The following is a 13,551-nucleotide window of genomic DNA, read 5'->3' as shown; positions in this document are numbered from 1 at the left end:
TGAACGTGTAGGGAATCTTATATGTTAACCAGGCATAATGTCATGATATATTGTGTGTGTGTGTGTGTGTGTGTGTGTGTGTGTGTGTGTGTGTGTGTGTGTGTGTGTGTGTGTGTGTGTGTGTGTGTGTGTGTGTGTGTGTTTGCGTGCGTGCGTTTGTGTGTGTGTGTGTGTGTGTGTGTGTGTGTGTGCTTGTGTCTCTTTAGCTCCGCCCACTGCACACCTCCACAAGCTCAGCTGTTTTTGGAAAGAATCGGTACAGGTACAGCTTACCTGTCTTTTATAAATATGATAAAACTAAATATGTACACAATGTTTTTCCATAGTTTCCGAATGCGTCTTTATTTTTTTGTGCAAATCATATAATTATATGATTCTTCATCTATTATTTAGAGCAATTTTAGTGAACCCACTTTATATTAGGTGGCCTTAACTACTCATTTTAATTCATCATTTGATACAATGCACTTATTGTGTACATACTGTTTGTACTTACATTTTTAAAAATACCTGCATGTAATTACATCTGTAATTAATTTCTGTAGTTACATTTGTAATTACACAGTTGCCACTTCCCTTACACCTAACCGCATCCCACCTCAATATCAGCTAAAGGATTTTGCAATACAATTTGAACACAGTAAGTACATTGTACTTATTTTTGGATGTAAGTACAATAGTAACTTAAAATAGTAAGTAACCTGGTTGCCTTCAAATTTTGAGTTGATTGAAATAAAAAAATTGAGTTGACACAATGAAGGAAATTTGTTTAATAAATAGAAACTCAAAATATTATTGTATCTGAACAACATAAAAATGTGATAAATCATCAAAATAGCACAATTTGGCTGCATAATCGCAAATAAAACACAAAATTACCCAAAATGCTTACAAAATCTTTTAATAATATTTGAATAAAGGTTGTCGATTCTCAAAAATGTTCATTGTATTCACTGAAAAAATAAAACCCTTGGATCAACTTTAAAAAATTGAAGTAATCGATCACACAAACTATTTTACATTGACTCAAGTAAATAATTTAATTTAGTTTAATTTGAAAAGTTTTAATCCATGCAACCACCTTTTAAAGGTTTATCAAACTAATTATTTTAGATTGGAACAAACTAATTATTTTAAAGCCGCACTTGGCTACTTTTGCTCTCGGGGTCCCCCTACAGTTTGGAAAAAATAATGTCCTCAACTACTGTCGTAAGAGATGTCATCCTACAACAGGGGATGCCATCGCGCGTGCATTTGTTGACATGACAACCCTGATAGCCCTGAACTAGTGATGCGTGGCTCGTCTCATAACCCGCGGACCCCGTATGTCTATTTAACGGTCGCGGGTGCGCGGCGGGTTGTAAAAATATATACAGTTGTGCGGTGCGGACCAAATAACTTCATAAAAGTGGCGCCGCGGGTCGGTGCAGCGCTAACAGTTCCCCTGAACACTGCAAGAGGAGTTCAGAGTTCTTCTGGCGTCGCATGTGAAATGTCTTCATCCCAGGTAACGTTACAGTCAGTGGCATGTTTCAGCATGTCATATGAATATAATTTCATGGGTTTTATTTTTTTCAAACGCCAAATAATCACGATGCTCACGTTTACAAGCTAGTGTCATTATAGTAGTCTATTGGTTACCATTTTACAGAATCTATATGATACTTCAGTTCAATGTGTGAGTGGTAGGTAATCACCATAACAAGCAGGACTGCATCGGTCGTGCACGCCTCCTTCAGCTCACGCCGACGAGCAAACGCTGGTCACATGTTGATCCTCGTCCTGCCTTTAATCACATCACTTTTTCGTTTCCTCTTATTGCTTTCCTCCAACAAAACCTTTTCTTTCTTATTTGTGTCTGCTGCTTCGGACATGACTATATTATCCGACGTTTGTGTGCTTCTAGTAAACACAGAAACTGGCGAACAGCGGCGGCCTTTCGAATCAGCTCTGCCCGCGCCTCCGGAAGACTTGGAGTTAAGCTTTCCTCTGAGAAAAGAACAAAGAACGGCACTGAAGTCATTCTTAAAAAGGGAAGATGTGTTCGGAGTTTAGCCGACCGGATACGGCGAATGTTTAATCAGTCAGCGAGCTCCCCTTCACCGTCGTTGCTCCGGTTGGTGTAGCACTATCCTATCGCGTGCAGAGGGAGTTTGAAAGACAACCGTTTATCCCGCCCCTCGGATTGAGCCCTGTCAATGGTGAGTTTCCAGACCAAACATCTTGATGCGGGTCTGGCTTGTCAGGCTAGGAGTGCGCAGCATTTTAAACAGAACCTCTCAGTCAGCGCGTGTGAACAGTGTGCTTTGCTTGACTATTAAGTCAATTAAGTCAATAAGACTATTAAGCTATATATATATATATATATATATATATATATATATATATATATATATATAAAAAACTATATATATTCACATATATATATATATTTCTCATGTCTGTGAGATAATAGCCTATATGCTGAGTTTCGGTTTATTTATGAGACCGCTACGATCGCTCCGTCACAGTTTGTCTGCTATATTATTTATTAAAGCTTATTTATTAAATTCAGGCAAATGATGAAACATTTATTAAAATTAAGATACAATGTATACAAAGCTTTCTACAAAACTTAATGAAGTGGTCAAAATCATTTCTGACCCGATGTCTTTGACATATCTTGCACATCTGTGCGCGTTTCATAATCAATATAGCCTATAGATGAAATTTAAAAATAACATTATATTTAAACATAACTATAAAACAAAATACATTGTTTGGCTAAAAAGCCTAGTCTTCTCCTCCTTTCCTGTCCGTGCCGATAAAATGTTTTCATAAAATGTTTGATGAAATGTTTCGTTCATTTGGTGGATTTGCCTCGAGTATAGTTGGTGCTGCAGATAGCAATGCCATATAATATTAACAGTATTGGCAACGATATGCGTCCGTTCATTCATTCTTGTCAAAGTTACCTGCTGAATTGACAACACACAGGCCTAAGTCAGATGCACGTCCGCTAACAAACCAATCAATGTTAAGATGCAGCCCATGACAGGACGCAAGTGCGTCATGTAAAGTTCTTTAGTGCACTTGCATAACTACAATGTGAAAGCAAACCAAAACTAACCTAATGGATACAATGTATCAAAACGCAAACGAAAGTTGCGGACTTTCAGGTGTGAAAACACCCTAAGTGTTCACAGCTCAAAATTCAGCATCAAAGATTTCTTATAAATAGTGTTAAAATCTCATCTTGTGAGGTGAGTTTCTCGTCACACCCCTATTTATTAAAAGTGGCTGGCAAAACCTAGACTATGACCATGTTGGTCTGTAGGTGTTAACTGTGTGAGCAAGTGAGAAAGATGCCGTAACCTGGTATTCTTTGAAAAAGTGCTCAAAAGGTTCGCTGAGGTAGATCAGAGATTTGAGGATGCATTCTCTATGCAAGATGGTGATGTCTACAGTCTGAGTAAGAACAATAACTATGAATTAAAATTAAACATATATAAAAAAATAAACACTATTCAGCCATGGATCCCACTGATAATCAAAATCATAGATACCTCATCTAAAACTTGCAAGGTCCTGGTGGTTTTCTCTTTCACAACTCCTCCCTTGCTCCTGATGACCTCCAACAGTTTGGTTGAGTGCTTGTCCAACTGCGCCAAGAACTTTGTCTCCAAATTAACTATTTTAATTCGCATGAACTCAGATGAACTTGATCTGAGCATGAACTTGATCTGAGCATGAACAGATGAACTTGATCTTCGCATGAACTTGATCTTAAAAGTAGATCATACAGAAATAAGCTTAGAAGATGGTGAACACAAAACAGAATCCCCAGCACAACCGTACTAAATTACAACAAAAACAACAACAACAACAACAACAACTCATTAGTGAATCAACAGTTAGGTCTAAAAATGTGGAATGCCAGGGTATGGCAACTGCCATACGTAAACGCCGCCTGAGTAGTCGTGTGCCCAGTCTATTTCTCTGTTATATGCCGACCTAAAACATTCACTTTAACAAAATCATCATCAAAGTAGTCCATATGTGACATCAGTTAGTTAATTAAAATCTCTTGAAGCATCGAAAATACATTTTGGTACAAATATCACAAAAACTACGACTTTAAAACTATGACGTGTTCCTCAAAAATGATTAAAACGGTTCATGAATTAGTGAATTAATCAATGATTCGGATCCACAATGTCACGTGATTTCAGCAGTTCGGATCGCGTGTCGAACTCCCACTGCTGAAATGACGCGACATTGGCGGTCCGAATCCTTGATCAATTCACTGATTCATGATATGAACCATTTGAATCTTTTTTGAGGAACACGGAAGAAAAGACAATGCTGAATAAAGTCATAGTTTTTGATATTTTTGGACCAAAATGTATTTTCGATGCTTCAAGAGAATCTAAACAACCAACTGATGTCACATATGGACTACACTGATTATCGTTTTATTAGCTTTCTGGACATGGACAGTAAAGTGGGCATTGACTGCATATGCTCTGGGACTAAAATATAAAATATCGTGTGAAGATGGAGGTCTTACGGGTAAGGAACGACATTAGGGTGAGGAGTTAATGACATCAATTTCATTTTTGGGTGAACTAACCCTTTAAGAGCTGGAATATAGTGTGGCCCATTTAAGAGCTGCGCGTTTCACTATTGAACTGCCGGTATTTTGTGTGTGTGTGGAACTGTGCCACGATTCATGCAAACAGTGTGAGAAACCAAGATGGCGGCCAAGATGGCGGCGCGCACAGACGCAGCAGCTCTTTGCTCTCTGATACGGTGTTGTTTGATCATGTATGTTGTGTGTGTAAAGACGTGCTCTCAAGCAGGACACACATATAGTTACTCGACCTTGCTGAGTATCAGCCGAGGGTGTCGGATAAATGTTACGAGCTCGTTCCATCAGGCTCATAACATCCCGCAGGACATAGCGAGGCCACCGGGATCTGCTTGGATTGTTTTCAGCCCGGGAAGGCGACGCAGGCGGCGTCGAGAGAGACGGAAGAAACGGGGCTGCCGGGGAGGTCTACTGGCTCGACTGAAAAAGCGACCATACAAGCCAATGGTACCAAGCATCTTTCTCACCAACGCTAGATCCGTCGTGCACAAAATGGACGAACTGGATGTACTCATCGCTGGGAGTTCCACCATCAACGACTGTTGTGTGATGATAATAACTGAGACTTGGTTACACCCACTGATACCGGACACGGTGGTACAGCTAGCAGAGCGTTCAATGCATCGATTGGATAGGAACAGCGACTCGGGTAAGAACGGGGGGGGGGTTGTGTATGTACGTCAACATTGGCTGGTGTAAGAACAGTAGGACCATATATACACACTGCTGTCCGGACCTGGAAGCACTGACGGTATTGTGCAGACCCTATTATATGCCGCGAGAGTTTTCAGCAGCGCTTATTACTGCTGTGTACATACCACCGGATGCTAACGCTAGTACAGCTCTCGCTCTGTTACATGACTTGATTGACAGACAGCAACAGGCTTATCCTGAAGGTGTACATAAAGTTGCCGGGGACTTTAACAAGGTGTGTTTAAGGACTGTGCTCCCTAAATTTGTACAGTATGTACAGTGTGCCACCAGGGGGAAGAACACACTGGACCGTGTTTATTCCAACATAAAGCACGCATACAGAGCTGTGCCCATGCCACATCTGGGCTTGTCTGACCATCTTTCATTGCTCTTAATCCCAGCATATACTCAGCTGATAAGACAAACTAAGCCAGAAAAGAAGATAATAAGAACCTGGCCAGCAGATGCACTTATTCAGCTACAGGACTGTTTTGCACACACGGAGTGGAGTATTTTTGAGTCCCAGGACCTGGAACAATATACAGAGACCGTGTTGTGTTACATTAGGACATGCACAGAAAATGTAACTGTTGACAGACGCATTCGGGTTTACCCCAATAACAAACCATGGATGAACAGAGAAGTACGGTCTCTGCTTAAAGCACGTAACTCTGCTTTCAGGTCCGGGGTCAAGGCCCAGTATAGCGCAGCAAGAGCGAATCTGAGGAGAGGCATTAAGGCAGCAAAAGAGGATTACAGGAGGAAAATAGAGGACCATCTGCAGCAGAACAACCCTCGGCAGGTGTGGCAGGGACTACAACATCTCACCAATTATAAAAGCAGATCATCGGTGGCTGTTGGTGGCGACGCTGAACTGGCAGAGGAGCTGAACCGTTTCTTTGCCCGTTTTGAGACAATAACATCACCCCCAGTCACCCTGCCTCCACCCTCAACCACATTGCATACTTTTGCACTACAAGAACACGAAGTGAGACGTGTGCTGAGGGCAGTGAACCCAAACAAGGCTGCTGGACCAGACGGAGTACTCGGTAAAGTACTGAAGGCTTGTGCAGACCAACTATCAGGGGTCTTTACAAGGATTTTTAACACCTCCCTTACACAAGCATCCATCCCCATGTGCCTAAAATCTGCCATAATTGTCCCTGTTCCCAAAAAACCTGCAGTCAGTAGTTTAAATGACTACAGGCCTGTAGCCCTCACCTCAGTGGTCATGAAATGTTTTGAAAAACTTATCGCTGAGAACATCAATGCCAGCCTCCCTCACAGCTTTGATCCCCATCAGTTTGCATATAGAGAAAACAGGTCAACAGCAGATGCAATCAACACAACCCTACATATCGCACTGAGTCACCTAGAGCAGCCAGGAACTTATGTCAGAATGCTGTTTATCGATTATAGTTCAGCATTTAATAGCATCATACCTGGCACTCTTGTGGAAAAACTGCTGCACCTAGGTTTTTCCCGTTCCATCTGCATCTGGATTTTGGTCTTTCTCACTAACCGGCCACAGACTGTGAAAATTGGTTCCCACATTTCCTCTACCATCACTACTAGCATCGGCTCCCCACAGGGATGTGTGCTGAGTCCACTCCTTTATTCCCTGTACACTCACGACTGTATTCCCATCCATCCCTCCAACACCATTATTAAATTTGCAGACAACACAACGGTGGTCAGTTTAATAACAGGAGGAGATGAGTCCAAGTACAGGGAGGAGGTCCAGGCACTGTATAAGTGGTGTAGCAACAACAACCTGGTGCTTAATACTAAGAAAACTAAAGAAATGGTCATTGATTTTAGGAGAAAAAGGAATGTTCTTGTCCCACTACAAATTAACGGGGACGAGGTTGAGCAGGTCTCCACTTTTAAATTCCTTGGGACAACCATCTCTGACGACCTCTCCTGGATCGACAATACAACGGCCATTGTGAAGAAGTCCCAGCAGAGGTTGCACTTTCTCAGGCTACTCCAAAAAACCAATCTGCGGAGAAATTTGCTAGTTACTTTTTATCGCTCCACCATTGAGAGTGTCCTTGTATACTGCCTCACAGTGTGGTACTCTGGATGTTCAGCAGCAAATAGGAAGGCAATGCAAAGAGTTATTAGGACTGCGGAAAAAATCATTGGTTGCCCGTTGCCGTCTTTGGAGGAAATTGCAAACAGCAGGTGTCTCCGCGGAGCCCGCAACATAATAAAGGATGACAAGCACCCTGGACATGGACAGTTTAGCCTCCTGCCAGAAGGAGTCTAAAAAGTAGGACAAATAGACTAAAAAACAGTTTCTATCCATGGGCCATAAGGACTCTAAACGGGAACAAGACATAATGTTGACTGTTTTATTCCATTTTAAGGTGTATAACACCAATATATTTTTTAATATATTTTTTTAACATGTTATGTGATTATTTTTATAGATGATTTTTCATTTAATGTTATTTATTTAACTTAAAATGTTTATGGTCTTCTTTATTTTTTGCTATTTGTGTGTGTGTTTTCAGTGATCAGATGGGCATTATAATTTCGTTGCATTGCAATGACAATAAAGCTTCTAATTCTAAACACGGACTCGGGAGCGCTCTTGTTCAGAAAAGTAACTTGCTTATTAGTTTTAGCTGATTGTACTATATGTAGTTCAATACTGTAAGCGGTGATGGTGTTAATGATTTACCTCAGATATGAGCGAGAGTGAGTTTCAGCACGCTCGGATTGCAGAGAATGTGCTCAGCGAAAAAACACACTTTTCGTTTGAACTGGAGTCTAATAAAATTTAAGCAGAAAATATTGTAGCTTATGTTGGCTATAACTGCACTTGTTTCGAGAAATGTTATTGTTAACTCTTTTCTTTCCCTTGACACAGTCAATGCCCCCACAAAACGAATTTAGATTAAATTGCATGCATTTACGTTATTATTCACCCACCCAATGGGGGGGGGGGGCTAAAATAACCGAACGTTATAGTTTGAATGAAGATTGCGAACATTTCGAGTGCTATCTTAAAAGTTAATTTACACGGTATCAAGCGTTAGTGCTGAAATTTACGGCCAGAATCAAGGCCTGTCAGATATACTTGAGGTAAAAACGTTAACGGTAGACAAAGTTTATCTTACCTTATCAATGTTCCTCATAGTTCTGTCCTGGAGCCTGGCTGGATGGGTCTGATGTCCATGAAATGAACCGCCACGGCCGCCGCTCAAGTTCGTGCTGTGTTCTTCTCAGACAGTTCTCTGACTTTTTTTTTTGTTGAACCACAGAGAGCAGGATCTCCAACTCAACAATACGCATGTGCAAGTCCTGCTTAATCTAATAAAAATGCTCTGATCAAATTAATAAATTCAGTTTAATGTCCCGCTGCCCATTTATATTGTATCAATGTTAAACAATTGATTGAACCATAAATCTAAGCTAAAATGTTTACTTGACATGAAAAAATTAACAATTTTAAGCTATTTCAATGAGAAAATACACATTAAACGAACAACACTAATGTTCGACTTTTTTCAGTGTTAACTCAAATTTTTAATTTCAATGAACTCAAAATTTTAAGGCAACCAGGTAACTTATTTTGACGTGCCTTGAAACGCGCTGCATTATTCAGTGTGTTGACGTAATTTCCCCTGAAACGGCTTCAGCTGTTAGCAGCTCCTCCCCTTTTTTGAAACAGCCAATAGCGTTTCGTTAATATACAGTTTGACTAGAGCGCAAGAGTGGACCTTTCTGTTTGGTAAAGCCAGTTTCCTCTAACATTGTTTACCATCATCATCTCCTCCATATCGCTTTAAAATGCAGCATTCTGTGCAGAATTCAAATGGGTCGATATGTTTATTGTCTGTGCGGACTCGCGCATATGATCCGCGCTGCGCTCTCATGTCTGTAGTCTAAATTTAGACCAGAGCCGTTGGGGTGCTGCTGCGGTGCGTGAAACTAACGTGAAAACAGACTTCATTCTCCTCAAATGAAAGTATATTTACACTGAATCGTTTCCTATCACGTGTGCTATGTGCCTTTCACCATGTAGAAATTACTAAATGTGTGTTAACAACTGACCGATTTCAACCACCGCTTCAGCAGTGTAGGGGGCGGGCTTTAGATTCTAGAGAGCATTTTGATTGGACAGAAGATTTGACGAGAAAGTGAAGTCTGCGATGATGTCACCAAAATCTGAGATTCATTTTAAAGGACAACTCTGGTGAGAAATGAACCTAGGGGTAAATAACAGATGGTTACCAAGTAGATCGTTCTCTGGGATGCGTTTTCATGAAAATCGAATGTAAAGAGACAGATTAACAGATTAGTTTATAACGCTTGTCTATGGGGCACAGGCAAGCGGCAACCTCCCGCGACCTCTCTTGAAGCCAATACGGAAGTAATGTAAACTGCAATTCCTAAACTGGCCGCTAGAGGCAGGCTCCAGAAGGGAGCAGAATCTCATTGAGCCCCATGTTAAAATTCTCAACATTACAGCAGAATAAAAGATGTTTACAGCCTGGTACAAATTGTGGTTTTGCCTATATGGCTAATTTTGATCTTCATGACAACTGTGAGGGGGGTGAATTTTTTTATAACTCATTCGTTTACGTTATATAAAGCCTTAAAGTTCTGCATAATTAAGGGCGTGGTTATGAGTAGATAGCCATTTATCTGCGTCTATAGTCATTGCGTCACCTCAGCTCCGCGCACAGCCCGCCTTTTTGCCCATTTTCTGTTATCCGGGAGTGACACGCGATGACTCGCTCACAAGATGCAACGCCCAGCTCGCCCCTACTTTAAGCTTCAGAACGGCTTATCGGAATCCTAGGGGTGACATCACGGATGCTACGTCCATATTTTTTTACAGTCTATGGGCACAGGGTAGACACAGGGTAGTGACATTAAATCGCTAGTTAATACCACTAACAAGGCTCAAAATAGCCTCACACTAACATGGTAGCATAATGAGGGTCCTATGCAAACCGCAGCATTGAGAACTTTGTAAGTGTACAAACAGTTTAATAAGAAAATACTTTATAAAGACATAAAGTGCATTACGCGTTCACGGACAGGCGCCATCTTGGAAAACAGTCTCGACGAATCGATCCACGAGCGCTGTTCTAAGTGAGCTGGTTGATAGGAATTAAGTTTGTGAAATGTAATAACATGGACATTTTTATTTTTATTTATTTATTTTCTCTGTTGCGTTCAGTGTTTTCTTCCAGAAACAACTTCCAGAACCGTGGCTCGACGAGTCGAGACTGTTTTCCAAGATGGCGCCTGTCCGTGAACGCGTAATGCGCTGTGTTTATAAAGTATCTTCTTATTAAACTGTTTGTACTCTTACAAAGTTCTCAATGCTTCGGTTTGCATGTGGGGACCCTCATTATGCTACTGTGTTTGTGTGAGGCTATTTTTAGCCTTGTTAGTGGTATTAACAAGCGATTAATTTTGACTACCCAGTGCCCCACAGACAAGCGTTATGACAAGCGTTAATTACCACTAGGGTCATTTCTCACTGGAGGGTCATTTCTCACTGTACATTTTGAATGCTTATATCTCCTAAATGTAAATTATGTCATAGTTTTGGAACATACCAGCTTATTCATAACTTTAAGGCTAACAAAGTCATACTAAAAGCTAAAAAACATAAATTTTGATTTCAATAGACCTTTAAGGCCACCTAACATAAAATATATAGCAATTTTGCATCTAAAAGTTATTAGAAGTGTGTTAGGTGACAGACAAAAAAACGTACGCATCCTCGGCTCATGCATCCTTAGTAAGCTTCTTCCATCCTTGAGTCTCGCTACTTTTAAAATACTATGGGTGCCATTTTTAGACAAAGAAAAAGTTGAACAGATCCATTCGATTGTGGGAATGAATAGCTGGCAACCTAAGTCGGGTAAGGACCTTGGGGAAAGGGGTCTTGGTAGTACTGTTGCCTTACTTAAACCCTAGCTGGGCCAGGAGGCCTTTCCCTGTGGGTTTCCTCTGGGAGCTCTGGTTTCCCCTACAGTCCAAAGACATGCAGATTAGGTTGGATTGGCTACAGTAAAATTGTCTGTGAGTGTTTTTTTATTTTGAAAAATAGATACGTGTCACGATTACAGACTTGCCGGCTGCTAATATGATTTTTTTTAACAATACTACCAAGAAAACGTGAATATAAGACATTGTTCTAGATACATTTATTAACATTATTTAATTCAATAGCACATTATCCTCATCAAAAATGAAGACTGAGAAACGTAAAGGGATAGTTCATCCAAAAATTGAAAATTCTGTCATCACACCCCCAAGTTTCAAACCTGTATGAGTTTCTTTGCTCTGCTGAACAAAAAAAATATTTTATTGGTTTGTGTGTAAGCAGAATGTTTGCAAGCAGATTTCGACAGCCATTGACTAACATAGTATTTTTTTCTGCTTGGTTACAAAGGTATTTGGTTTGTGTCCAGTCACCCTTCAGTCAGGTGCAGTCTACTGAAGGGAGTTTGAAAAGATGCCTCCTAAATTTCTCTCCCACAAACATATAGATAATGGGATTCAAGCAGCTGTGTGAGTAAGCCAGAGCTTCTGTGATCTGCAGACTCAGACCGATTGTCTTACTGCTGTCACAGGACGGTGTTATGAGTTCATTCAGCTCTAAGGCTTTCACAAAAGATGCAACATTGTATGGAACCCAACAGCAGAAAAAGACCACCATCACAACGATGACAAGACGTACGGCCTGCCTCCTGGATGAGCCAGCTGTCCAGAGTCTCTTCAGAATCATTGAGTAACAAAATCCAATAACAATAAGAGGGAGAATTAAACCCATGATATTCCTTTTAAAGATACCAATTATCCTTGAATATTGGTAAGACTTTTGATCATGTGTCGGATAATGTATACAGTACGTTTGATTGTTCACATCTATGGTTTTGAGGTACATTAACTCAGGAAAGGATGCAAAAACAGCAATGATCCATATGACCAAACTGGCAAAGATCCCATATTTTCTTGTTCTGACTCTCAAGGCAAACACAGCGTGAACTACAGCTAAGTATCGATCAACACTCATCAGGACAATAAAGAATATCCCACTGTAGAATCCGATGTAGTAGAAACTGAGGACCATAGTGCACATAAAACCTCCAAAGACCCACTGATCTCTGGCATAGTGTGCCAGGAAGGGAAGAGAGGACACCAGCAGCAGGTCAGCTATAGCCAGGTTCAGGAGACAGATGTCAGTCATGCTTCTCAGCTTCACACCCATCAAGACCACCCAGACCACAAGCATGTTCCCCAGAAAGCCCACCACAAAAAACAGGGAGTATAACACAGGGAAGAAGCTAGCTCCATAACTTCCATAAACACAGGAATACGCAGATGGATCAATATATTCATCGTAGAACTCGGAATTGTCATATTGTGCTTTGGTAAATGGCTCATCAGCATGTCGTCCATTCACACTTGAACATGAAGGGGAAAAAACAAATCTATAAGCAAATCAGAGCTCCTCCTTGAATTGTGACTAATAAAAGTGACATGAACTCACCTGGATGATGCATTATAATTTAGATCAATGGTGGAGTTGGTTACCATCCCTGTCCATGGAGGCTGTGCAGTGGTCCTGTTCATGACAAAAAGGCAAAGAAACTTAGCGGTGCAATTGGATCTTCAATGAACGTATGTATCATCAACACTGAACTGATTTGAGCTGAATAATGACATTATTCTTCAGAGTTACTTCACAGCTGTAAATGTATTAAATTCACTATTAACCCTCTGAGCCCTGAGCTGGTTTCAGGACCCTGGAGGTGTTTTGACATGCCCATGAGCTTATTTCTGTTCAATTTTATGGCTAAAGTCTGTTTACTCTGTATTCAGCACTAACTCTGCTACTTTGCAACCCTTTATTTTTATTACTGTGAATCTGCATTGAAACACTGTATTATATAAAGTGCTATATGCATACATTTGACTTTATTAGAACAAAATCATGAGGTATTAATTGCTCTCTGTCGTGGCTTCCGTCCTGTACTGCCCGATATTAAAAAGAAAGGAAACGATACGTATTATGTCTTGATTGATTAATGTGATCCTTTATGAAAATTCTATCCTAGGTTTTGCTTTCAGTCTCACTGTTTAAATGATGTTGTTTGAACTATTTGAAGATAATGATTGGTCTTACCTCAGTAAGGCAGCTGTAGAATTCATAATCAGAGAACCAGATGCATTCCCATACTTTGTTAGGC

At 40.5% G+C, this 13,551-nt stretch overlaps 1 protein-coding gene across 1 annotated transcript; it reads right to left on the bottom strand.

Moving 5' to 3' along the window:
• Positions 1–11,769: 11,769 nt before the first annotated feature.
• On the bottom strand, positions 11,770–12,925 carry LOC137083866 (C-C chemokine receptor type 4-like). Its single transcript, XM_067449815.1, has 2 exons — positions 12,852–12,925; positions 11,770–12,765 (listed from the first exon to the last, which is right to left on the bottom strand). The coding sequence occupies exons 1-2, from the start codon at positions 12,896–12,898 to the stop codon at positions 11,781–11,783; spliced, it is 1,032 nt and encodes a 343-aa protein (XP_067305916.1). The 5' UTR covers positions 12,899–12,925; the 3' UTR covers positions 11,770–11,780.
• Positions 12,926–13,551: the final 626 nt, after the last annotated feature.

The sequence above is a fragment of the Pseudorasbora parva genome, chromosome 7 (genome assembly GCF_024679245.1).
Source record: "Pseudorasbora parva isolate DD20220531a chromosome 7, ASM2467924v1, whole genome shotgun sequence".
In the NCBI taxonomy this organism is placed as follows: Eukaryota; Metazoa; Chordata; class Actinopteri; order Cypriniformes; family Gobionidae; genus Pseudorasbora; species Pseudorasbora parva.
The sequence above is the reverse complement of the archived record's forward strand: the minus strand, read 5'-3'. Positions and strand labels throughout refer to the sequence as shown.